Source organism: Protomyctophum parallelum, assembly GCF_964188405.1.
Source record: "Protomyctophum parallelum genome assembly, chromosome: 16".
NCBI classification, from domain to species: Eukaryota; Metazoa; Chordata; class Actinopteri; order Myctophiformes; family Myctophidae; genus Protomyctophum; species Protomyctophum parallelum.
This window is the reverse complement of record NC_139711.1, coordinates 21,743,463-21,768,507: the sequence shown is the minus strand read 5'-3', so window position 1 is coordinate 21,768,507 and position 25,045 is coordinate 21,743,463. Positions and strand designations below refer to the sequence as shown.

The 25,045-nt window shown below is 42.6% G+C and overlaps 2 protein-coding genes across 2 annotated transcripts; one reads left to right on the top strand and one right to left on the bottom strand.

The window, feature by feature from the left end:
- Window positions 1–312: 312 nt before the first annotated feature.
- Window positions 313–18,578, bottom strand: hdac3 (histone deacetylase 3). Its single transcript, XM_083785375.1, has 15 exons — window positions 18,419–18,578; window positions 17,225–17,307; window positions 15,916–16,058; window positions 15,077–15,158; window positions 14,007–14,063; window positions 13,405–13,460; window positions 11,864–11,997; window positions 11,524–11,604; window positions 11,146–11,219; window positions 10,172–10,236; window positions 9,274–9,363; window positions 7,577–7,635; window positions 4,864–4,943; window positions 4,403–4,560; window positions 313–1,903 (listed from the first exon to the last, which is right to left on the bottom strand). Exons 1-15 carry the CDS (start codon window positions 18,477–18,479, stop codon window positions 1,834–1,836), a joined length of 1,293 nt encoding a protein of 430 aa, XP_083641501.1. The 5' UTR covers window positions 18,480–18,578; the 3' UTR covers window positions 313–1,833.
- A 1,862-nt stretch (window positions 18,579–20,440) lies between these two features.
- cetn4 (centrin 4) lies at window positions 20,441–24,300 on the top strand. Its single transcript, XM_083785535.1, has 5 exons — window positions 20,441–20,567; window positions 21,599–21,757; window positions 22,454–22,582; window positions 23,144–23,281; window positions 24,065–24,300. Exons 1-5 carry the CDS (start codon window positions 20,565–20,567, stop codon window positions 24,152–24,154), a joined length of 519 nt encoding a protein of 172 aa, XP_083641661.1. The 5' UTR covers window positions 20,441–20,564; the 3' UTR covers window positions 24,155–24,300.
- Window positions 24,301–25,045: the final 745 nt, after the last annotated feature.

The window sequence follows — 25,045 nt, the reverse complement described above, 5'->3', positions numbered from 1 at the left end:
CTGGTCTCAACTCAATCAAGGTGTCAGGCAACTGGTCTCAACCCAATCAAGGTGTCAGACAACTGGTCTCAACCCAATCAAGGTGTCAGACAACTGGTCTCAACTCAATCAAGGTGTCAGACAACTGGTCTCAACTCAATCAAGGTGCTTGTAGGTCTGCTATTTTTGAAAATCGTGAAAATGTGCCTCAAATCTTTTGAGCACCACTGATTTTTTTTTAATTTCGATGTCAGGCCTAAATGGGTTGAATGACAGATCAAGGATTTACAGTATATACGTAGTATCAAGGAAATAAATGCGTTAAGACTACTCCTGGGTTCTACCACGTTCAGTTGTGTAGCCTCATTTTATTAAAAAAAACAAACAAAAAAAACAAAACAAACAAAAGAAGTTGCTTGATCTCACAAGTCATTTCATACATACCGTATTATACATACAGGGTGCAGTTTCATGGCATGGTAGGATTACAAGGCCGCTCACACCAAAACGCACTCGCCTCGGGTCAAATCCTGGGAACGGGTCGCCACCAGCTATTCCTAAAAGTAACCTATGCCTGAAGAACCTAACCTTATTAATAATCGCTGGGGCGAGTGGTCCACAATAAAAGGAAAAAAAAGGGGTCGAGTGTGTTTTGGGGCGTTCTGATTACCCATTATAGCCATTTCTACAAATCAGGTGTGCACCATTTATAAAATTCATGTTAACCGATTTGAACCCGGCGTGCCTATTTTGGGCATATTATGGCATATTAAGGTTTTCATATCTATTAAAAAATTGATAGCCCCCCCCCCCCCCCCCCCCACACTACATTTTGTATAAAATTGACAGCAACTGTCATCAGTGTATGACGGATTCATGTTAAGGTGTATTTTCAGACATTTAACCACTTAAACCGTCAATTCTTCGTAAACTTGACCTTTCACTCTGTAGTCTGTTCTCCCCCCCCCCCCCCCCACTCTTTGCCGAAAATAGCCAATCTACAAGTGGTTCATTTAAAAAAAGAATGACACAAGTATAATTAACTGCCAGGTGCAAGCGCTGTCTCCGTTGTGCATCTGCCCCCATTTTGTATTATTATTCTTTCCTTTTTTTTTGCATTCGTTTCCGACGTTCTTTCGTTGGCTCAATCACTGTGTTTTTGTTATGGCTTTCCTGTAGCTAAAGTTAGCTAATAACATTAGCTGTTGTCACTCACGCCTCGCCGCCATCTGCAGCGTTTCTGAATCATGACTAGGTCGCTAGTACCGAGGCAGCCAATCAGGACTAGTAGCCTGGGGTTGTTGCTTGCTCTCCCATTGGCTAGAGGTAGCCTGAGACCAGGCAGCCAATCAGAACTAGTAGCCTCGGGTTGTTGCTTGCTCTCCCATTGGCTAGAGGTAGCCTGAGACCAGGCAGCCAGGACTAGGTCGTCAATAAATCCTGTCCTGTTGTAAGCCAGGTTTACAGTTGGCAAAAGTGGTCCTATCACACAGAGATGTTTTCTCTTTGCCTATATAGCATCTAAACCATGAGAGATAAAAAAAGGCTTTTTAACCTGACCTAACTGAACGGAGTGTCTTTATAAGTTCACCGACTGACTTTCTCACTCTGATGATACACAAAAATAAGGAACTTAAAAATAAACTTGGGGCGTCGTCCACACCATTCTCAAGCCAGCACTTTTCCCGGTTCTGCAGATGATACAGTCATCGTCATTTTGTAAAAGAAAAAGAAGAAAAGAAGGCTTGGCTGTCCGTATGAAGGCATGGCTGGATGGATGTATAGATGAAGGATAGTGAGGAGTGAGAGAGAGAGAGAGAAAGAGGAGTCCACTCAGTCCAGTCCATTGGGATGTCAGATCTCCACATCACTCTCCTTGTCATTGTCGTGGTCGCCGTCATAGAACTCATTGGACGCCTCCGGCCTGGGGAAGTGACATCACCAAACAATCAGTCACACACACACACGGAGTAAAGCTAAATAAAATCTCGACTGACAACTCGATCTTCTTGCTGTTCTAAGCTCACCACAAGTTACAATAAATGGACATATTGAACCAAAATAAACAAAACTATTTAGTATTATACCAAACAACATATTTTAGACTAAGGGAATCATACTGGTGCACGGCGCCAGATGTACGGGGGGGGGGTCGTTCTGGTTACGTTATTTCCGCTCCAGACCAGATCAGAAACCCAAAAATGGCATTGATCACAGGCTACTGCTGTACATACAGCCAGCAGAAGAAGAAATCACAGATTGAGGCTTTTAACCTTTGCTTTTATGTCGTATCCGAGACCAGTAACCCTAGAACACTAAACATCCGTTTTGTCACACCATGACATAATAAAAACGGGTATATTTCACCCAATGTAAAGTATTTCATAAAGAAAATACTTCTCATCAAAATATATTGAAGTACAGCAACACATGTCAGCATGACTTTTTACACACAAAATAACATGGTGTGGCAAAATCTGTGATATCTGTAATATTAAAAAAAATACCCTCCCCAAAAAATAAAATAAAATAAGGGGCTTGGGAACCAAATGTCTGAAATATTCATTTGTTTAGCGACAGGGCTGAGAAATTCAATGTTTTCTAGGACCCCCCAAAGTAGTGAAAATAGGCGATATACAAGCTCTCACAATGCGTTGCTTCGTGACACGTTGCGAGCTTGTAGATCGCCTAGTTTCACTACTTCTTAAAGTTTTCTAATTTATGGAATTTCTCCGATTTGTCTTTGATTTCTCCATGAAATTACTGGGGGGAAAAAATAAGCTTTTTAGAAATGCCATTAAATGGGGGTTTCTAGACAGATATGCATGTCAAACTGGGGAGCCCTTGAAATTAAACAGGTTGAGAACCACTGCTAGAGCCGTAAACATCTTCTCTTATGGGGTCCCTGGCATATCTTTTCAAGTGCGGGGGTCCGCGTGCTAATTAGTGTCAATGTGGGGGTCCTTTTGGGACCCATGCGTGCGTCCAGGGCTCGACAGTGCGACTAGGTACTCGCATTTGCGACAAAAAATATCACCGTGCGAGTTGTAAAATTAGATTTGTCGTACAGGTGCGACTACAGGATTTGACCATTCAATCGTGATAAAGAGAAGTCTCTGTCTACAGCAAGTGCACATTCTATAGTCGCGGTTCTATACCTAAATCTATATTTCTGAACGGCGGTGTCGTTCGCCAAAAAGAGCAGAGCTACAAGCTAACAACGTGTCGAGGCTCAATGCGGCGTTCATTTGGAGATCTGTCCCCTTTGCTCCCACCGCCCCGCCCCTGCTCAGTTATCTTCCCCGTCAGCACTGAGCAGCGGAGCGAACGCAGCAGGGTAGCACAGAAGACAGAAGGAGTTGCTAGGACCCCGACACGTTGAATACTAAAGTTATTTAGAAAGTTTGTAATGTTAAAACATCACTTGATATAACTTTTAACCAAACGTGGGTGAAACAGCGTGCAGCCGCGCACGTAAAGAGTGCACGTGCACACGCACATGGAGTAGACTGATTGATTGGTATACCAAAACAACCCTTGCTTAGCACCTCGCTAAAAGCGTGTGCGCAGCGCAATACGAATGACCGACCTGGCTGGATATATTATTAGTCAGTGGCTAGCTCAGGTCCATAACTCTAAATGCAACGCATTAGACTAGAGCTATGGACCAGAGCTAGTCAGTGGCCTCACTGGCCTGCATAACGAGCAACGTAAAAAAGGCAAAGATCCCCCCCACCACCTCCTTCCACCACGCCGAGGTGTAGCCTATATGTCCGATGTTCTGTCTGAACTGAAGCAGTCAGAGCCAAGGAGAATGTTACAATAATAATTCACCATTGAGTAGCCTCTGCACTGTCTAAATGTCACACTCACATGATGGAACAGCAAGATAAAAACGGATAGTCTGTCTGTCCATCCATTCATAAAATGAATTGACTATCTATCTATCTATCTGCAATTCTGCATACCAAACTAATAGTCTATCAGTATAAAACCAAATTGATTATATAGATTATATAAAAAAATATGATATCCAGATGAATATCAATATTGTGATCATTTCTGAAAATATATTGTGATATAATATTTTGTCATATTGCCTGCCCCTACCTCATATCACTTTATTAAAGAAACATCACACCTGTGTGAAGTGAGGGACACTCTTATCATCATACATCATGGTTTAATTTACGTAATAATTATTGGAATTTTGACCTAATTTCTCCGTTCATTGTCAATGGAAAATATTGAGACGTGTGGGGACTAAAGCTGTATATAGGAGGGGCTGGCGCCCCTCAAAAACACATTATTTGATAACTTTTCATCGTGCTCCTAAAATAATTTGTGTGCTACTAGATTTTTCAACTTAGGCGCACACGTGCTACTTGGAAAAATGCTAAGCGTCGAGCCCTGCGTGCGTCACCTGCTGTAGCCGTCCTCCGCGCCCCTCTCGTCCGGGTCGGGCTCGTCGGTGCGCTCGTAGCTCAGCATGTCGGAGGGCACGTCGTGGATCTGGACGCTGGGGGCGTGGTTCAGCATCTTCAGGTTCTCAAACACCGTCTGACGGATCTGCTCCAGGTACTGAGGGAGGGAGGACACGCGCGCGCACACACACACACACACACACACACACACACACACACACAGCTGCTCAGGACTCAACGCACACAGACACCAGATAGAGCTTTAACCCGTTATGACCAGAGACCGGATTCTATAAATGTCTTAAAAATCCTGACGGTTGTCTGAAAAACCTGTTTCTGTATCAGCAGTGCTCAAACTATATTCATGTCAAGGGGTTAACAGAAGACCTGTTGGCTTCTATGGAATCATGCATATACAGTTGTGGCGACTCTATGACGTTAATTCATGTTATGACGTTACCTGTCTTGAGTTCTGGTTCTCTATCCTGGTGCTGACGTCGGGGTGTAACGTGAAGTCTGGAGCAAAATACTCAAAATACTCTGAACCGAGGGAGTAAGAGCAGGGGAGCAAGAAGAAACAGAGGAGGGGGGGGAGAGAAGGAGAGGAAAAGAAAACGGAAGAGGGGGAAAGAGAGACAGAGAGACATGAACCAAAGAACGGAGGGAGAAGAGAGCACAGAATAGCAGAGGGGAAAAGAAAAAACAAATCAATCAGCGCCTGTGTCGTTGGACTTACAGTATTTATTTAGCATGGCCTGCGTTAAGTATGAATTCATATTACATTCTAAATCCATGCCTGTGCCGAACGTTACTTTTACGGTGGCAAATGTGTTGGACTGTTGTACAGCGCCACCCCCAAAGCAGGAGAAGATGCAGAGTTCACACTGGCAGCGACACAGCTACAGGCTACAACGTACATTTCTCAGTGCACGCCAGGCAGCGACACCAAGGTACAACGTGACATGACACAGGCCACAGCACATGTCGCTACAAAGCACACGTTTTTGATTCATCCCCTTCCCTCTCCCAAAAATTCCTGCACCAAACTAATGATTACCGTTAGCTGGTTCCCTGTGCTTTATATCCCCCCTATTCCCTATCATACACAGTGTGGCTTGAACTTTCAACGGGCGACTTGGCAAGCAACGTAGCTGGGCCGCGCTTTGGGTCCGCTTTGAAGCTTTTTGTCGCTGCGAGTGTGAACGCAGCATAACCGTGTGTTTAATTAAAAGCTAATGGAAAGGTCCCGGTGGCTGAGTCCTGTGGTTAAATACTCTATAAACACACACAGGGGTCTTCAACAGGGGGGGGTCCTCGGATTTACCAAATCTTCCTGTGATAGGCAAGTAAGTATTTTACATGAACCACTTGAACCCTAGCATCCCCATTCTAAGGAGAACTTTATATCAGCCAAATGATAGCTGATCTACAAGCTCACAACGGCTCGCGATGCAAGGAACTTGTGAGCTTGTAGACTTGTAAACTAAAAACCCCTGCTTCATCTCTTTCTCTCTCAGCTAAGGAGTCCGTGGCCTGACAAACGTTGAAGACCCCTGCTCTTTAAACATACACACACACCTGTGACCACATGCACCAACACCAACATGGTGTGTTTACAGTATTCATTCACCGTACCGTTCCATGGATGCATGAACGTTCGATGCATTGCTCCACGCTCACTGTACCACGCAGAATCAAAGGCTGTATAATGGGAAAGGACTCGTTTTTTTAGCTCGGCAGCAGTCATCATGTGGAACGGGGTACCCGTACCCGAGCCATACCCACTTAACGGTAGAACTTCTTTACTTAAAGGTTTTATGACATTCATTTTAATTTATTTTTATTTTTTCTTTTAGGTTTTATGACCTCAATTACACCCAAAAAAACCTGAACTTTGAACATTCAGTGGATTTTCTGTGGTCTGAAGTTTTCTTTGGGGTTTGGAAGCCTTTTGAGCTACAATGAAAACAGGCAAAACAGTGAAAACAGTGACATCTGCTGGCAAATCCCATTGACATATATGGGATTTGCAGGATCTTACATCACAAACAGCAGGAAAATCAGAGCACCTGTTTGAGCCAGAAAACCCCAGATCACAGAAAATCTACTGAATGTTAAAAGTTCATGTTTTTTGGGTGCAATTGAGATTAGAAAACCTAAAAAAAATAAGAACAATTCCAAAACCTTTTTTTTAATGTCACAATCCCTTTAATAGTAGAACTGGCGTTAGTTGCACCCCCGGAAATAGCCGATCTACAAGCTCACAACGATCTTCTAATTATTTTCTGAATAGAGGGTATGCGCATGCATAAAGCTTTTGCCGAATAGAGGGTATGGTATGAGGATGCATAAAGTGAATGGCAAATCGAGCGGCAAAGTGCGTTTAACGTTGTTTTACGTCGTTTAATGCAATCAGATTAAATTCAATCAGACTTTCTCTGTTTGGATGTAAGAGCTGTCAAGGGCGGAATGTCGTTTTTTTTCAACGTATGCATGACTTCCGGGTATGATGATGATGTCACGCATACCCTCCATTGTCCCCAACGGAATAGAGATGCTGGGGGTTACAGTGGTTACAGGTTGGGCACCAGATGAGAGACAACTTCTGATATTTGCCTACTAGTACATTATATCTAGACAATAACAGTTTATTGTTGTTGTTGTTTTTTTGAGTGGTGCAAACACTCCAAGGAACAGCAATGTCCGTGTTAACCTATGTGGCTATGTGACTATGAGTACAAGTAGGGGCAAAAGTGGCACTGTTGTGCTAATTACAGAGAGAGAGAGAGAGAGAGAGAGAGAGAGAGAGAGAGAGAGAGAGAGAGAGAGATAGAGGCAGGGGGAGAGGAGAGTTGCACCACTCAGTTCAAACAGGTTTGATTTTATATGATTATATGGAAATGGTTTTGTGGATTCACATTCAGCTAGTGGAGGAAATGGCTAGTTGTGCATACTCGTATTCTCATAGGAATGCACAAATACGTTAATATGTTCAACCCATTAACATCTGAGACAGATTCTACAAATGTCTTCTAAACCAGTAGTTCCTCCAAGAGTATTTTTTTTTAAATGTTCAAAAGTAGCACATGTTCCCATAGACGACATGCTGACTTCCAGCATCCAAAGGACTGAAAACTTTGAACCCATGGGTTCTGAATGGTTTAGCAACTCACCGCTGTACGGCAGCTCATCACTGATAGATTCATCTACCAGAAGAGACGTCTCATAGGTCCTGGGATGGAGCGGAACAAGACCAGACATGAAAGGAAATTAGTTTAGGTCGAATGTTCACGCAAAAACAGTAACACACAGCTATTCTCAAACACTCTTTTGAGTATCAAAGACACCCCCCTCAGTTTGATATGCATTAGGCCGTCTTTTCAGGCCAAGGACCGCTTATAGCGGAGCGAGAGATGAAACAGGGTATACTATATAGAGCATGGGTCCCCAAAGTGGGGTCCCGGGACCCCCAGGGGTACCTGAGGGAGTTTCCAGGGGGTACCTAGCTCAATGGATTGGGAACCAAATTGACACTTATGGGTCTGTAACTCAGAGTGTACAAATGAAACCAAATGGACCCGTTATCTCAGAGTTAAATTAACAGTGTTTTGAGAATATCAATTGGGGTATCAGAGATAGAAATGCCATTAAACCGGGGGTCCGTAGCCTAATGCGTGTGGAACTGGGGGTCATTGAAATTAATATGTTTCGGAATCACTGCTAGAGCTGTAAAAATCCTCCCTTATGGGGGTAACAGGCATATGTTTTCAAATGGGGGGGATCCGTGGCCTAATACTGTGGCGCTCTGAGCCTTTAACACTCTCCTACGTCACGTGCCCGTGCGCTACGAGAATTAATGAATGGAACGGGAGCGCGCTTGAGGAAGTTGGCTGTCGACACTGACAGCTGTCAACTCGGCCGCCCGCTGATCGTGTCCGTGTGTAGCCTACCTCTGGCTTGTGAGAGACAAACAGTGTGTAGTTTGTAGCCCGCTGTGAGACTAGTCAACACCACACCATCCAAGAAGTGAGTGTTAGTAATTTCCCAGACGGAGCGTGGCTGCTCGTCCGACGCCCGGTTCTCGCTGGCGTCGCTGACAACACTGTGTGGATCATGCCGGATCGTATGATGAGGAAACGCTAACCGTCATCAACTGTCAGTAAGGGACTTAATACACAGCGCTCTGACCATGACTGTCTGACGTTCGGACTGACTTGTTCTTCTATTTGTTTGGGGGAACATTCATGAAACTGTCGGATACTGGTGCTGCGTGTCTGAACATTATTTGCGTGTCATATTGGTTCACACGTGAGTGACGTGGGAACTGAACATTGTCTTCAAGAAAACATTTGAACATTTATTATTTGATTTGGGGTTTGGGTTCACTGTTGAATATACAATACACTGCTCACTTTACACTAGAAGGTCTGAGAGGTCATTTTGACCGTTTTTTTTATATTTTGAAGTTGATTATCTTTGCCCATGAAGCTTTCAGAATTTTCCCCTTCCATGAGCATCATCATCCATCACCATTCTATCATCTCAGAAAATCTTGACATCTGAAAGAAATTCTAAATGTGAAAATAAAAAGGTACTTCAGACCTTCTATGAAGTCCTCTGTGTGTGCGTGTTTCCTTTATGATTCTGTATGGTATTATTGTGTGTCTACTGTTTGTTCCAGGGGTTGATATATTTATTTATCTATCCCTTGTACGGTGGTTGGGGCTGTTATTATTTTACCTCCGAGTCTTTTGTCAGACTGGGTCTCTGACTGGCACGCGAGCCGGCAACAATACATGTTGATTTGGGGGTCCTTGACATGTAAAAGTTGGGGAACCACTGCTATAGAGCAAACTGAGATGAGACTTACCAGCAGCGAGCCACGTTCCTCACTGTGTAGCCTCCTCCACCCAGCACCAACAGAGGAATCTTAAAGCTCTTCACAAACTCCACACACTCACTGTAGGACGCACACACACACACACACACACACACACACAGACACAGACACACACACACACAGTTGGTCAATTAACCGAAAAATATATGGAACCCAATTTATCGAGCAATCTTCGTTCCTACTCTCACCTATGGTCATGAAGTGTGGGTCATGACCGAAAGAATAAGGTCGCGAATATAAGCGGCCAAAATGAGTTTTATGCTGGCATCTCCCTTAGAGATAGGGTGAGAAGTTCAGTCACACGAGAGAGACTCAGAGTAGAACCGCTGCTCCTTCGCCTGGAAAGGAGCCAGCTGAGGTGGTTCGGGCATCTGGTTAGGATGCCTCTCGGGCGTCTCCCTATAGGGAGGTCCTCGACACACGTCCCACTGGGAGGAGACCCCGAGGCAGACCAAGGCGCAGATGGAGGAAACACATCGACTCACTGGCCTTGGAACGTCTCGGAATCCCCCAGGAGGAAGTCACTAATGTTGCTCTGGAGAGGGAGCGGCCGCTCTACCCCTGAGCCACTGCCCCCCCCCCCCGCCTTAGCGCTATGAGCTTGTAGATCTGCTATTTTTCAATAGCTAAAGCACAACATAGTGCTAACACCAAAATGGGTTCCCGTTCAGAATGGGTTAAAATAAATTGATGGCCAACATTGAAGACACAAGACGCAAATTGTGATTGGCCAGAATGAGATGACGTGTGACGACGTGTGACAATAAGAGCGGCCCTCACTTCACACAGGTGTGATTTTGATTTTGATACATTATATTATACAGTAGCATATATAAACCAGGGTAAACGTGAAGAGAACAAGTCGTACCCGTGTCCTCGTATGCTGAGGTTGAAGCAGCCCAGTCTGTCACAGCCGAGGGAATCCGCTCCACACTGGAGACGGGTTGACACAAAACACAATAGTTGTAGTACATGTATTGTGTGTTTCCGATACACCGCTATACAAAGACGCCGATAACAATACTGCCTAAAATGTGCTGGCATCAGTATTGGTGAGTGAGCCAGTCTGTGCCAACCAGATTCCGCGTCATTTATCACATGATGTCATTTACAGTAATCAATTATTTTCTATTTAGAATGCTTCACTTGATATTGCACCATGTTTCATTATATTTTTTATATTATATTTACATTTGTATTTATTCCTAGATCAGTGGTTCTAAAACCTTTTTTATTTATTTCAAGGACCCCACATGAGAGAGTACTTATTGAGTGTTAAGCGTGAACAAATGGAACCAAATGGACCCTACAGGTCCATTTGGTTCCATTTGTACACTCTCAGAGTTACAGACTTGTTACTGGTCCATTTGGAACCCAGATGGTCCCTGGACACCACTTCAGCGTTATTCATAGTCTGGATTTTCTGTGGCGAGGTGACCACCGAACTACAACATGGCGTCATGAGGCGCGGTGAAGAGCAAACCACCGCCCCAGCCCTTCTCTCTGTTTTTACTCACCACCGCTCAACGTTTATTTCAGCTCCGAGGGTCACCTCGCCACCGAAAATCCAGACTATGAATGAGCTTTTAGACTACAACTCGAAATGATTATGGAGATTGTGGAGATTTTGTCCCATTGCTTCAGGTTCATGGCTTCTGCTTGAGAGAAACCAGATGCAGGAGGAGGGAGCTGGTGAACTCAATGCTGCCGTCAGGTTAGTAATGACCCCGGCCAGGGATCGAACCCCCAACCTCCCAGTTTCAGGGCGGACACTCTAACCACAAGGTTATTTATTATACATTGTATTGTATAGTATTATTCCTTTGTGTATAATAGATTCACCTGTAGAACGATGCAGGTTGGCTGGTAGAAATCTACCACCTGTTTAATGACTGGCTGGAACAACTGTCTGTAACCTAGAAACACAAACACACACACACACACACGTTAGTCAAGTGAGTACGTGTGTATGTACACATTAACAAATCCCTTTACATTAAGAATGCTTCACTCCAGAAATGCAGAGGTAAGCCAATGACATTCTGAGTCTGACACAATTTCATAATAATGTGAAGAAAAAAAAACATTAGGCTACTTTACACAACACTGATGCCAGTAATGTCAAACAAGTCTATCGTCTATGAAAAGGTTTAACACAATACAATATATATAGTGTGTGTGTGGGGGGGGGGGGGGTCTAGAACAACAAAGAGGACTCACTTTGGTCATCGATGCCGTCTCTGAGTGGAACGTTGAGGCAGTAGTACCGACCGCTCTCTGCACCCACCTCATACATGTCACCTACAGGACGGACACACACACACACACACACACACACACACACACACACACACACACACACACACACACACACACACACACACACACACACACACACACACACACACACACACACACACACACACACACACACACACACACACACACACACACACACACACACACACACACACACACGTTGATGATGTCAACATTTTATGGGTGGCACTTTTGCAAATGCCATGTAAAAAAACATTACAGTTGTATTTTCAATGTTTACCTGTGCCTGGGAAGAAGTAGTTTCCATATTTGTGGAAGGACACGGTCATGACGCGGTCAGTGAGGTAAAAAGCTTCCTGTACGCCGTCCCCATGGTGAATGTCTATGTCGATGTACAGCACCCTAGGGTGGTATCTGGAGAACAATCAGTGATGTAAACAGGTTTTCAATGTAATGAGTCCCGGGATGCAGGGATGGTCATTTAGATGAGTCCCAGGGACATTTGATGAGTCCCACTTCAACGACGTTAGGAGTCATATTTTGCCATTTTGGTTATATTCATGTAGAAAACAGAATAAGTGATTAAGGCTAATAACTAAGGCTAAGGCAAAACAAACTAGACTAAAAAAACAGTACAGTAGTACAGTAGTGCATCCCGTGGATGCAGAGGTCGTTGTTTTATTGCGTCCCTTAACTATAAACTGCATTTTGGGATGCAAAATGCACCCTATTTTAATCTCTGAACAATACAAACTGTGTCACCATTATGACTTTCTGTATTACTTCATTGTCATGCAAATAATAGTTTGATAAATTCATGATACAATTCACTGAAGTGCACAGTGAAGTAGAATCATCAGGATTGCACAAAATGTATGGTCTAGTCCATTGTGATCCAAAAAACCCATTTAGGCCTGACGTCGACATTTTTTAAATGTCTTCAGAATGGATTTTCTGAAAAGGGATGAAAACTCTCCTGTGGCTAGACACTTTAACGAGGTGGGACATAAAGTGTGCTCTCTTAGGTTCCAGGGTATAGAGGTCAGCCCTTAAAAAGAGGAGGGGGCCGTGGTACATACACACACCCGAAAGGGCTCAATGAGGAGTTACTACTAGGATGTTTTTATAATACCTTTTCTAATTATCTTTCATAGAATGGTGTAATCCGAGTCTTTCTTTATAGAGGGGTCTTAGATAGAGACCTGCACGGGTCAGATTTGCGGTTTATAGACAGTGTTTCCGATATGGATCCTAGATTAGAGTTGAAGAAGGCCACTCGGCCGAAACATCCATTGGTCTGTTGCCTGGGGGGGAAATCGAAATAAACAAGAATCCTAAAGGATATAACGTGAGTGCTGGTATTTATTCCTACAGTGTATATCTTCCAGAACCGTGCACCCGTTACACCATTACATGGAATTATTCAACTGAGTGCTTGCTCTCGCTTTCTTCTTCAAATTTTCTGAAAAGCCTCATGTTTCTGTATCAGTGGTGCTAAATATTTCATGTCAAGGACCCCAAAAATGAATGAATGAATGTAATTGGCCACCGACCCCCCATCTGAAAATATGTTGTTCCAGGAGGAACCTCTCAGAAGCAAAGATTTGCGTTATAAATGTTCGCTCTGAGAGAAAATATATTCAAAGATTTGAGCCACATTTTCAAGATTTTTCAAAAACAGCAGAACCTCTGCGTACAAGCTCTAGCGAAGTGCCGCGATATGAGCTTGTAGATCTGCTTTTTTCCAATAGCTAAAGTATAACATAATGCTTGAAACACAAACAATTGCTGCAAATTATGTTGTGTGCGTAGCGCTCTTACTTGAGTAGCTCCAGTATGCTGATTACAATGTCGTTTACGTAGCAGAACCCGGATGCCTGGAACACAGGGGGAACAAGTCAGCCATTATATCATTAAATATAGCAGAACCTGGATGCCTAGCCCATTCTGACCTGAGATCAGATTCATACAAGGTTTCCACCGGACAAACACTGGTCTGATTAACCCATTCTGACCTGAGATCAGATTCTAAAAATGTCAGTCGTTCTTCGATTAAAAAAAATAGCAGACCTACAAGCTCGTATCGCGCCACTCGGTGGCGCGATATGAGCTTGTAGATCTGCTATTTTTCAATAGCTAAAGCATAACATGATGCTAACACCAAAATGGGTGCCCGTTCAGAATGGGCTAGGCTGGAACACAGGGGGAACAAGTCAGCCATTAATATCTCAACAGTCAACTCTTTGGTCTAGAGTCCGACAGACCACAACCATGTACTTTATGTGTTTTATTTAGCGCTGCAGCAGGCTGACAAACAACAAAGCTCCGGTCCGAAACACGTCCGTTATTAAAAAACATAACAAATAAATAAAACAATGCGCAACATTCTATTGTAAAATACTACCATTCTTTTTTTTTTTTACCTCAAATTTCTTGGCGTGATGGAGACCCCCAGCCCAGTTGATGGCGATGTCACAGATCTGGAACAAAATGCCGAATTAGTCAAATTACTACCATAGATTAGACACCAATGGTAAGAACAGCTTAGTCAAATGAAATTAAAATGCTTATCAATGTATTGCTAAATTTTGTATAATAAATACATGTTCTGTATGAGATGCATTTATTTTGGACTAAATCTTATGTAGTCACAGAAACTTGGGACGGTCTGACTGGAACTACAGGACACATTGACTGTAGTCCACTGTTGTCCAGGAAGAACTGACATGACATTTAGGTCTGAAACGTAAGACTGTGAAAGAATATGGACGAAGGAAGCCCGACAGCACCAATTGGTTTGTGCAGAGCAGTTTGAAAGCCTCTAGTTCAGAGAACGATGGCTGCGAATGGAAGCGGTGTGCTATCAGTTTGAAGGAGAGCGAGGGGTAGGTCTTCACTCACCAGAACCCAATCACAAGCCCCGAATGCATACCCTGCTTAATCACCAATTTTACAATGAATGGAACATCATTTACAAAATCATATTTTTTGTAAAAGTATTTATGAAAAGGTTTACTAACGACGTGTAGTTCTCTTCAACGGAATGACATGTATTTAACAGCTGCCTGGAGTAGGGGAATCGGTTAATTGTTTTCATTACTTCATTCATTGGTTTCATTTCTGATACCGAATGCTTGCCGCCTGGTCTGTAATGTCAGACATTTGTAATTCACTCATGCATGCGTGTGTGTTACCTTATCAGGTTATGTGCCATAAGACAGAATTATGTTATGATAAAATAAGTGATCGCAGAGCCAAACTGATCTCAGGTCAGTAGTATGATATGGCCGACTTCCACTACCGGTTCAAAGTTTGAACCGGTAGTGAAAGTCGGCCATACTATTGAAATTCAAACCAGCCAAAACATCTGGGGGGGTTAAGGGGACTTTTTAAAGAACGTCTGGCACGGGCAACGACCCCATCTTGAGGATTCCCGGTGCTATAGCACTTAACCTTATGCATGCGTGCATGTGTGTTTATGCGTGTGTGTTACCTTATGGTTGAGCTGCGTCGCTCCTTGTAACGACGCTCCTGTGTACCTAGAACAGAATTCAAACAGACCTGGAAACACAGGACTACACACACACACACACACACACACACACACACACACACACACGTTAGAGCCTTTTAATTAAAAGAGGGTGGGACAGAAATAATTTAAACACGCAAAACTCCACACAGAAGTAGATCCAGTCCACCTCCAGGGGGATTCAAACCCAGGACCTTCTTGTGGTCAAGCAATAACAGTGTGTGTATACACACACACACAGCAACCCAATGCGTAACACAGTACACACACACACACACACACACACACACACACACACACACACTTAACATCTTTATTTGCATTCACATTTTACAAGACATTTCTTGAACACAAACAATAGTGGATGCGCAAACTTGAGAAAACTCTACAACAAGTGCTTCAGGATACAGATCACGGGTACAGAAAGCATCGCCTTCTCCATATATGGCGACTGCCAATTATTGCAGACAATGAACAGAATTTTGCCGATGCATTAGCTCTCGGCTTGGGCATGCCTGCAACCTGCAGGCCCCTCACGACTGATTTATGGACATTACCGAGGCTTCCAAATATGACACCCTCGGGTGAATATGAACACAAGTAGTTTACATTTGTAGCCAAGCTGTATAATAGCATCCTTAAGACGCTGGCACTTAAGAACCTTGGTAAGGAATGCCTCTTCCAGACTGTGGTCAAATGTACATGCCACTTCCAAAATGGTCACTTCTCTACTGTCCTCATCAACAACAACATCTGGTGTATTAGCTGTGACACACACACACACACACACACACACTGACCAGTCGTCCCCGACGTTGAAGGTGTTGAGGCTCTTGGTGAAGCCCTGCATGTTGTTGGGGCTGACCTTCTGCAGGAAGTCTATGTAGTCCTCTGAATGGAACCGGCACATGTCGTGCTGCGATGCCTTGTATGGCTTAAACACCTGTAGGCAATGGAAAAATAAATCAATCGATCGATCACTGTTAATTTTGTCGACTGAAACTGAGACGAGTGAGTAGACTGACTGAAGAAATTGTGCCATTCTCGTGATGTTGGTTGAAAATTGCTCATGTTCTCACTTTAACCCATTTAGATCTGAGGACGATTCTACAAATGCCTTCTAAATCCTGACAGTTTTCTGAAAAACCTCATGTTTCTATATCAGTGGTGCTCAAGCATTTTCATGTCAAGTACCCTCAAAAATATATGTAATTGGCCGCGGACCCCCCATATGAAAATATGTTGTTTCAGTGACCCCCCAGAATCAAAGATTTGAGTTCAAAACGTTCGCTCTGAACGAATATACCGTATATTCAAAAGGTTTGCACCACATTTATGTGATTTTTCTAAAATAGCAGACCTACAAGCTTGTAGCGCGGCACTGAGTGCAGCGCTATGAGCTTGTAGATCTGCAATTTTTCAATAGCTAAAGTATAACATAATGCTATAAACACCAAAAGGCGTTCCCACCCAGAATGGGTTAAAACCAGGAAAGCATCTGTTCTGTGTCATTTTAGATTTGAGGCAAGAAGCATTATTTATACTTGGGCTATTCAAAAACAGCAGAGCTGCAAGCTCATAGCGCATCACTTTGTGCCGCACTACAAGCTTGTAGATATGCCATTTTTGAAAGATCATGAAAAAACCTTTGGAATATATTCTTTTAAAGTAGACCTGGGCATTACGTGGCCCGGGGGCCAAATACGGCTCTTTGGCTGACTGACCGGCCAGTGAAAGGTTACTTGGAAATCTTTGTAGAAGATAATTCTAATTTTTACCTTATCTAAAACGGCATTGCTTTTATTTTAAGGCCTGTTTTTCACGTATGCGCAATCTGTTTCCTGCTGTGAATTGTGTGTGACACTGATTGACAATCTGTTACCTTCCTTGTCACCCCTCAAAGATGTCCGCTCATGCCAAAATAAGAAAGGTGGATGTGAAATGCAGAGGTTTCAACAAAATATGGACTAGTATTTATTTATTTACTGAAGTCAGAGGTAATAATAATAAAATATACTCTTACCAGCTTGTCAAAACAATGCCTATTTACTGCTTTTATATATAAATAACATTTATATTATGCAGAATTTAGTTCAGCCTTTTGCTCACCATCATCTTCTTGTAGAGTCCATAGTGTAAAACCAGACTGTGAGTCAGAGACAGTCGATGAGGCTTCATAGGATGACCAGTACCTGGAAGAGAGGAAGCATTCATAAAGTGAAAATTAGCCAGACAGGAGACATATCATTCTAAAAACCCATGTTTCTGCTGTTCTTACAGCCAACCAGTAGAAGAAATCACTGATTGAAGCTTTAAACTTTGATTTTATGACATTTCCCATAACATAGATGATAGCTCTGTTTAACACAATGCTGAGCTCCCTCCAACCAAACATGCTTTCCCCATGTTTTTTGACACTTGCTTTGGCAATATAATATCTCATACCAAAAAAGCAGAATTGAATTGCGGCGGTCAGTGTGGTGGTACACAGCAACCTTTGCAAGCCCATGAGAACTTGTTTTTATTCCAAGACGAGATCTACCGCTGCAATAATTATGTTCAACACCACACTAATTATACTAACATTTACAACATATCCATGGATCATTGCTGACACACAAAGGCATTTTTTCCCTATTACTACTGGAATATACGAGGAGAGGAGAAAAACTGAATGTATTTATTTATTTTTATCCGAAGTGAATTAAGAGCACAGGCAGACTCTTCACTAGAGCATGTCTGAAAGTAAATGTCGGAGGAGCTGAAATCGATATGTAAATGTAGCTAGGTGTAATGTTAGAGTCCACAGAAGTGAACCTTTCGAGCCTGTTTTGTGTTTTCACAACTCGCTGTTTTCTGCAAGACCTTATTACTCTAGTCACATCTCCAAAACCGGTGGGTCAAACTAAACCACCAATATGTCAATTTGAAGCTATGATTCCCTGCTTTCATATGACATTAAAACGAAAATGGAGAAAACAAATCCAATGGCAGCCCCTCAGTCCAATCTGGATCATTCTGATGTATTGCAGGGTTAAGAGTGTCTCTGTATGAATTGAATACACAGGACAGGACCTCAATGAAAATAAACCCTGGGCATCCTCTGTGGTATAATTATCCTTTTAGCATCATATTCTCATCTTATGTGCACTGTAGCTCTGGTCCATTAGCATTGACCAGAGCTATGTGCACTGTACCTTTTTTTTTTATCGATCAAAAGAAAAAATGGTGTAAAACGTCGAGGCCTAGCTATCTATAGCTGCTAGCTGAAAAGAAAACACAACACTGATTCCATTCACTCACCATAGTGGAAATTGCCCACGTCCGGGTCGTAGAAATACGCGGTTCTGTTGCTGTTGGACATGCTGTCGTTACAGTAAAGCGGATTTATGGACAGTATTAATATTCTGTAAACTAAAAGAAACTACCGCATTGGGTTGCTTTAGCATTTAGCCGCCATTGTAAACACACACACAGAGAGAGGCGGCGGTGGTTGGTTGGTGGACTGAGAAGAGAGAGAGTGGGCGGAGAGTGTGGTGGTGGAGCGAGACCAGTGTTGCCAGATACCGAGAGAAAAAAGCAACTAGGTCAAAGAAACCAAGTTCCCCCACCCCCAAAACACAAATCTTCGGTGGTGCAACCACTTCATTAAGGAGCTTTGTGTGTCTCTCTGGCTGCCTGTCTGCCTGGCTGTGTCCGAGCACGGAAATAGCATTTGTTTGGTACAGTAGAGGGACCCCCTGGGGACCCCGGGGGGTCCCACATGGTAACTGTCATTTCTCGACCGCTTCGGACGCGGGGCGGCTCGCCGGAACCGGGCCAGCACCCTGGGCTCGTTCCTGTGGGTCTGGAAGTTCCATGGACCCCCTGGGTACCCCCACACGGAGTTCCACCACTCACTTCACACAGGTGTGATTTTTTATTATTATGTTTTTGCCATGGACACAATCTTAATGAGTAGAAACACATAGAGAGCAAGCCCTAAATGAATGTACAGGTCCATTTGGTTCCATTTGTACACTCTCAGTTGATTACTTACATGAAGACAATGATTTATTGATTACACATATTCTGAAATTGTACATTTAAATATGCAAATTAGGTAGGCTATTATGAAGGAAAATTGAAAATGTAAAATAGCTACTACTGTGGAAGGGTTATCATATATTAATTTACTTATACTGATCACACACACAGACACACACACGCACACGCACACACACACACACACACACACACACACACACACACACACACACACATCCCTGCCTGTACACTCCAAGAGGTATAAGACACTTGTGGGATTCATATATCATATGCCACATCAAGGTTTTTATTGGGTATAGGCCCTAAAACTATGACAAGGGACATTATTTTAAACAGGAAATCATGTATAAAGGAGGTAAAAAGGGAAAAGAAACATATGGGGGAAAGGGGGTTAGGGTGATTCAGATCTTTACGGGGGCCAGTTTCAAATTGCAGCCGTCCATTCCAGCCTGTCAAAGTGGGCAGGGGTGAGGTGGGTTCGGGGGAGTGAGGCCAAGTAGTAGCCTGACCAGTTTGTTTTGGGAAGTCTGGAGAGTTGTTTTAAGAGCCTTTGTGGTGCTGTGCTGTGGTAGGCTACCAGCTATAGGTGCATGCATAGTGGAAGAAACATTGTACGAGGGCTCCTGTTAGGGTCTTCAAGGTGTTTTTGTTGAACAGTGAGGAGATCCTGTAAAGGAATTTTGTTCTCAAAGTTTTGTGATTACGTTGGTGGCCATTTTATCACCGGAAAGATTTACCTCCAGGATGGAACCTATAGGTAAAAGTACTCATTATGCAGAATGTCCCATTTCAACTTTTCAAATGTATTAATTAAACTCTTTTCAAAATAGCAGATCTACAAGCTCAAGTGTATATTTGTACGTCTCTAAATGCTATGATGAATTGAACAAGGTGGACCCTCTTGTAAACAAGTGCAGTGCTTTATTGGGTCGTCCACTCACTGTTAGTGTTTTTAATATTGAGTTGTGCTTGAAATGTACTGTAATTCTGCAAACTGTTACATAATTCAATCAATCAATCAACCAATCACAATGCTTCTATCAGTGAGCGCAATATCATCCTGGACTGTGGAGGGCAGTAATATGTCACGGCGTCAACACTCACTTGCCGGAAACCCCATTATTACAAGAAGAATAAAACGAACTAAACGATTGGCAGAAGCCATGTGTCCCGCCCACTTTACTTTGTGATTTGCCAAGACTGGCAACGCCTAGTGGATCTGTGTGTCGATTGGATAAGATTCTTGTCACTACACGGAGCTAAAACTTGACCCGTCCGCGTCGCTCGTTTTGTTGTTGTTGGTTGCCATAGGTTCAGGTTGCTGCTCAGCTTACTTTGTTTTGTTGTCATCCGTTCAGTTCACATTACGTTGATCACTCCGTCCTCCTCAAGTCATCAGGAAATGGTATGCTTGCTTTTCTCTAATAAATAGATCAGTACAACTGTTACGTTACATATGTTCCGTTTTTAGTGCAGTGAGTTAGTTTCAGTGAGAAATAACTTTGAAAACAACGTCGCCTGCTAAATGACATGGACACCGAAGCTAACACGCGTCTCTGTCTGTCTGTTTGGGAAGCTAACGTGTCCAATCGTAAACCTGTTTCTATAATAACAACAGGATGGGTGAGCAGTGGGCAGTCTGGACACCAAGGAAGTGTGGGCACCTTTTCCATTTGGAAAAAAAAATACATGATTAGAATATGCTAGCCATGGTTCACATGACGCTCTCATGACAGTCATGTTTCAGGGCTAAGAATACGCTTAAACATTCGACAGTTGACGTCTTATATTTCTACAATTGCGACAAACCCTGTATATCCATGAATCATTGTGTGGCAAACAAGTTGTCAAAGGATAACAAAGTGTCATTCAATCATGTATACTTAATGTTTTATGGTCAATGATAGTCTTGGGTTTCTTTCATGTGTTTTATTATTAGTGCTCTCTTGAACAGGGTTCCTTCATTCAACACGGCATCTGTTTATTGTTGACAACTGACACTCTTTTTTTGATGAGCCTGGGATTCCTAACTCAACCTCACAGAAACTATGCCTAAACCTAACCCTATTACCTCACAAAAACCTATGCCTGAACCTAATCTTAACCTAACCTGTAAAACAAGCGCCCCACCAGCGATCATCGACTGCCAGGCTCAGCCAATTTTACATTGAGATCGCCCAGATCCTCCCTATAAGACGTATAAGTGCCAAACTATCCTGTATCCGTTTATGATACATAATACTTATAACTTATTCATAGCAGCCTCTAAACCAGGGTTGGGTGCCATGGCATATTTGAAATTTGGATGCTACAATTCATGGGTGCCGTGGATGGAAAAAACGGCACCCCTATTTATAGGGGTGCCCACTGCCCTGAGCCAAACATGTGTGAGAACCACTGCTCTAAAACCCACCGCGTATTGCTATGATTTCGCAGGCGACAGGCTATCGAAAACCCACTCCCACTGCCAGCCAGAGGAAGAAGCCTGCCGGGCCCAAACCGGAGTTAACGGAGGAACAAAAGCAGGAGATCCGAGAAGCCTTCGATCTGTTCGACGCTGAGGGAACAGGCACCATAGACGTGAAGGAACTCAAGGTTGGTTCTTAGCCTCTTCTGATCTGAGCAGGTTCTCAACCTTTTCAGGCTGTGTCCCCGCCCCCCACACACACACAATTGCTTTATTGGCATGAGAAAACATACGTTTACATTGCCAAAGCACAATACAACAATACTGTATCAAAACAAAGATTATGTACATTTGAAAGTCAGAATCCTCAAATAGATCAATTTCTATGTACCAAGATCACTGGATGCAGGTATAGTGCAGGAACATACACATTGATTAGTCACACTCTCCCCCCACCCCCAAATAATCATATTTGATTTTGAACAGGGGACCCACCAAACTGACAAGCAATTTGGAATTGTAGGAGTTGAAGCATTACGTTTTGTTTCACATTCTCACAATGCCTTGTATAAACAGGCAAAATAGTTTTTATATTGGGATAGCTGTTTATTTTGCTTCTTTGTTTGCATTAATGTGTTAAATATGTGTTAAAATGTGATTTTGACCTGTATTGTCATTCAATAAGTGTGTATGGACTGGAGTCAGTGGACCTCTCGCTCTTCAATATACACACACACTCTCTACGTATATACATACTGTACTGTACTGTATGTGCATGTGTATTGTGTACATGTCTAATTCTATACAAAACTGCAGATGTAACTCTCACAGGGTCAAATAGTGTGCTCAAACTCCTCAAAGTGTTTCGTGGTCTGTTCCTTCAGGTCGCCATGAGAGCCCTCGGCTTTGAACCAAAGAAAGAAGAAATCAAGAAGATGATTTCAGACATAGATAAGGAGGGCTCTGGAACAATTGACTTCAGTGACTTTCTTGGCATGATGACGCAGAAAATGGTGAGTGTAAATAGTTTCTTTTTTTGGGAGAGAAATATAGCATAATCACCTGACACATTTCATCCTGGATAATGTTTTTGTGCGTGTACAAATGGAATCAAGTGTCCATTTGTACACTGTTCGTAGTGTACGAACGAAGTGATATTTCTTTGGTCAAAACAAAAATGTTCTTGTTAAAAGTAAAAGCTCTATATTCTGATAGTAATCATTGCAGTGTTTGTTCCGCAACAGTGGTCTTCCCAGCTCTTTACTAAAAAGAAACAAACATTTTAAGGTGGGTTGCCAATTTCAGCCAATCAGGAAGGAGCACCCATGTATCAGCTTACATTTTACAGTGTTCCAGTTCCAATTATGTCTGCTCATTTCTTTGTTGTATTGTCCTGTATGAGCTTTCTCTCCTGATTGGATAAAACTGGTATTCGGACCATGAAAATCATTTCAGGTTATTAGCGAGTAGCGACAGGGATATCACTGTTTTTTTACAACATAACGCTTACTGGGCCTTTAGATTGAGACTGTATATGATCACCACATGTCATTTTTGGATTAATTGTTTATCAGAGTGAAAAGGACTCAAAGGAGGAAATAATGAAGGCTTTCCGGTTGTTCGACGATGACGGAACGGGGAAGATCTCCTTCAGAAATCTCAAGAGAGTTGCTAAGGAGCTGGGTGAAAACCTGACAGACGAGGAGTTACAGGTGTGTGTGTGTGTGTGTGTGTTTGCTGGAGTGGCTCGTTTTGAACAAAATGCCTCAAATCATGAGCGCAGTGTCCGATTGCTGTAAAAGGCAGAAAAAGAAATGTCACCCTTTTTACATTGGCCTATTTTAGCGCTGCCAGGTTGCTGATTTTTGCTCGGGATTAATCGGTCATCGCATCGACGGTATCAGACGATATTGGCCTTAAAAATGCAATATCTGTATCGAATTGATATCAAAATAGAAAATAACATATCGGTTTAAGTTTTAGCAGATATTTTATAATAATTATGTTGAGAAAAAGGAAAAAGAAGCCTTTTGTGATGATGAAGCCTGCGGATTCTATCAGTGTTTTCTGGGGAAGCTTTCAAGACAAAAATAAATTCAAGCTCTTTATGTTGGGATATCGGCTAACATTTCAATAATGGTGTATTCCTAGTTTTGAAATAAAGAAAGAAGCATTGCTTTTTTCAAATTCAGTTTTTATAAGCATTTCTTTCAGAACAGACAATTATTATAACTTTTTATCGACATCGGTTATATCGGTTATTTGCCATAACAGCAATTACGGTAATTATATTGAATATTGATATCGTCCCTAATTTTTGCACATTACTAGAGCGTTGCCCGTTGGGCACTGGCCTACTTGGAACAAGTTGGAAATCCATGCCTCACCCAGAATCTATGCAGAGACTATTCAACTGAACTCACTGCATTTACATTTAACTGTGTACCGGTACATACATTATATATTTTAAATCACTTCCATCTGTGATTCGTTAGGAAATGATTGACGAGGCAGATCGCGACGGAGACGGAGAGGTCAACGAGGAGGAGTTTCTGAGGATAATGAAGAAAACCAATTTGTACTGAATGTTTTTCTTTTTTACCGGTAATGCATTACTGATTTTTGTAAAAGAAAATCCACCTTTGGTTATTTCAAGGACAATTTATACAGGAGCATTAGCTTTTTATATTGTGAGATTTCATCTCGTTTGTAAATAAATTAAAAAAAAACCTGTGGTTTCCTCAACTCTTTTTGTACAACGCAAATACATATATTCCGCTTCATTTTGTATTTGTCAGTGGTATGATTGGTATCCATCAAAGTGTATTAGTGTGTAGTGGCGATTTTGACAACAAAAGGCCACTGAAACACCAGGTATAGAGCGTCGCAGTCCCTCCCCCTTTCAGAACGACGAGTGGCCCAGGAAATGAAATGCAATGCATTCTGACCATAGTATTTATTTAAAGACGGTTACGCCGCGGACAAAGCCAACTCGGATCGTGACAAATCATGACAATGAACATAATGTTTTGGGCCGATCAAATAATTTATAAGACGGAAAACAAAACTTTTATAACAAAACTTTTATAATACCCCTTAGCAGGTCTAGGGGTATTAATAAGAGGATGCAACACGGCTGGCATGAGAATTTGTGATTTATTCAACGTGATTGTGAAAAAGGTATAATATATACAACTAGAAAAAGTGCCCTTCCGGGCACAGGTCTCCACCAGGTTATCCACAGATCCGTGCAGTTAGAGGTAAAAACACTTTTCGGCCAGTTATAGCGCCACCTTGAGGCTGAGTTGAAATTGTTCATGTGGCATTTCGTCCTCGGCCTAGTGGGAATGTGGGTGCACAATTTCACGGAAATCACGCGATGTGTTCATGATTTGCAGCATTTTGTTTGAAACTGAGCACTCCTGTGAACTTTGGAAGCCAATCTTAACCAATCAGGATGGAGTCTGATAAATCTG

Coding starts and splice junctions, on each gene's coding strand:
- hdac3 (XM_083785375.1), bottom strand. CDS start 18,479: ATGTCCAACAGCAACAGAACCGCGTATTTCTACGACCCGGACGTGGGC. Junction 13,461..14,006: donor ATCACGCCAAGAAATTTGAG/GTAAAAAAAAAA, acceptor CCTGTGTTCCAG/GCATCCGGGTTCTGCTACGT. Junction 11,220..11,523: donor AGACGGCATCGATGACCAAA/GTGAGTCCTCTT, acceptor TTGTGTTTCTAG/GTTACAGACAGTTGTTCCAG.
- cetn4 (XM_083785535.1), top strand. Junction 21,758..22,453: donor TAGACGTGAAGGAACTCAAG/GTTGGTTCTTAG, acceptor CTGTTCCTTCAG/GTCGCCATGAGAGCCCTCGG. Junction 22,583..23,143: donor GCATGATGACGCAGAAAATG/GTGAGTGTAAAT, acceptor ATTGTTTATCAG/AGTGAAAAGGACTCAAAGGA.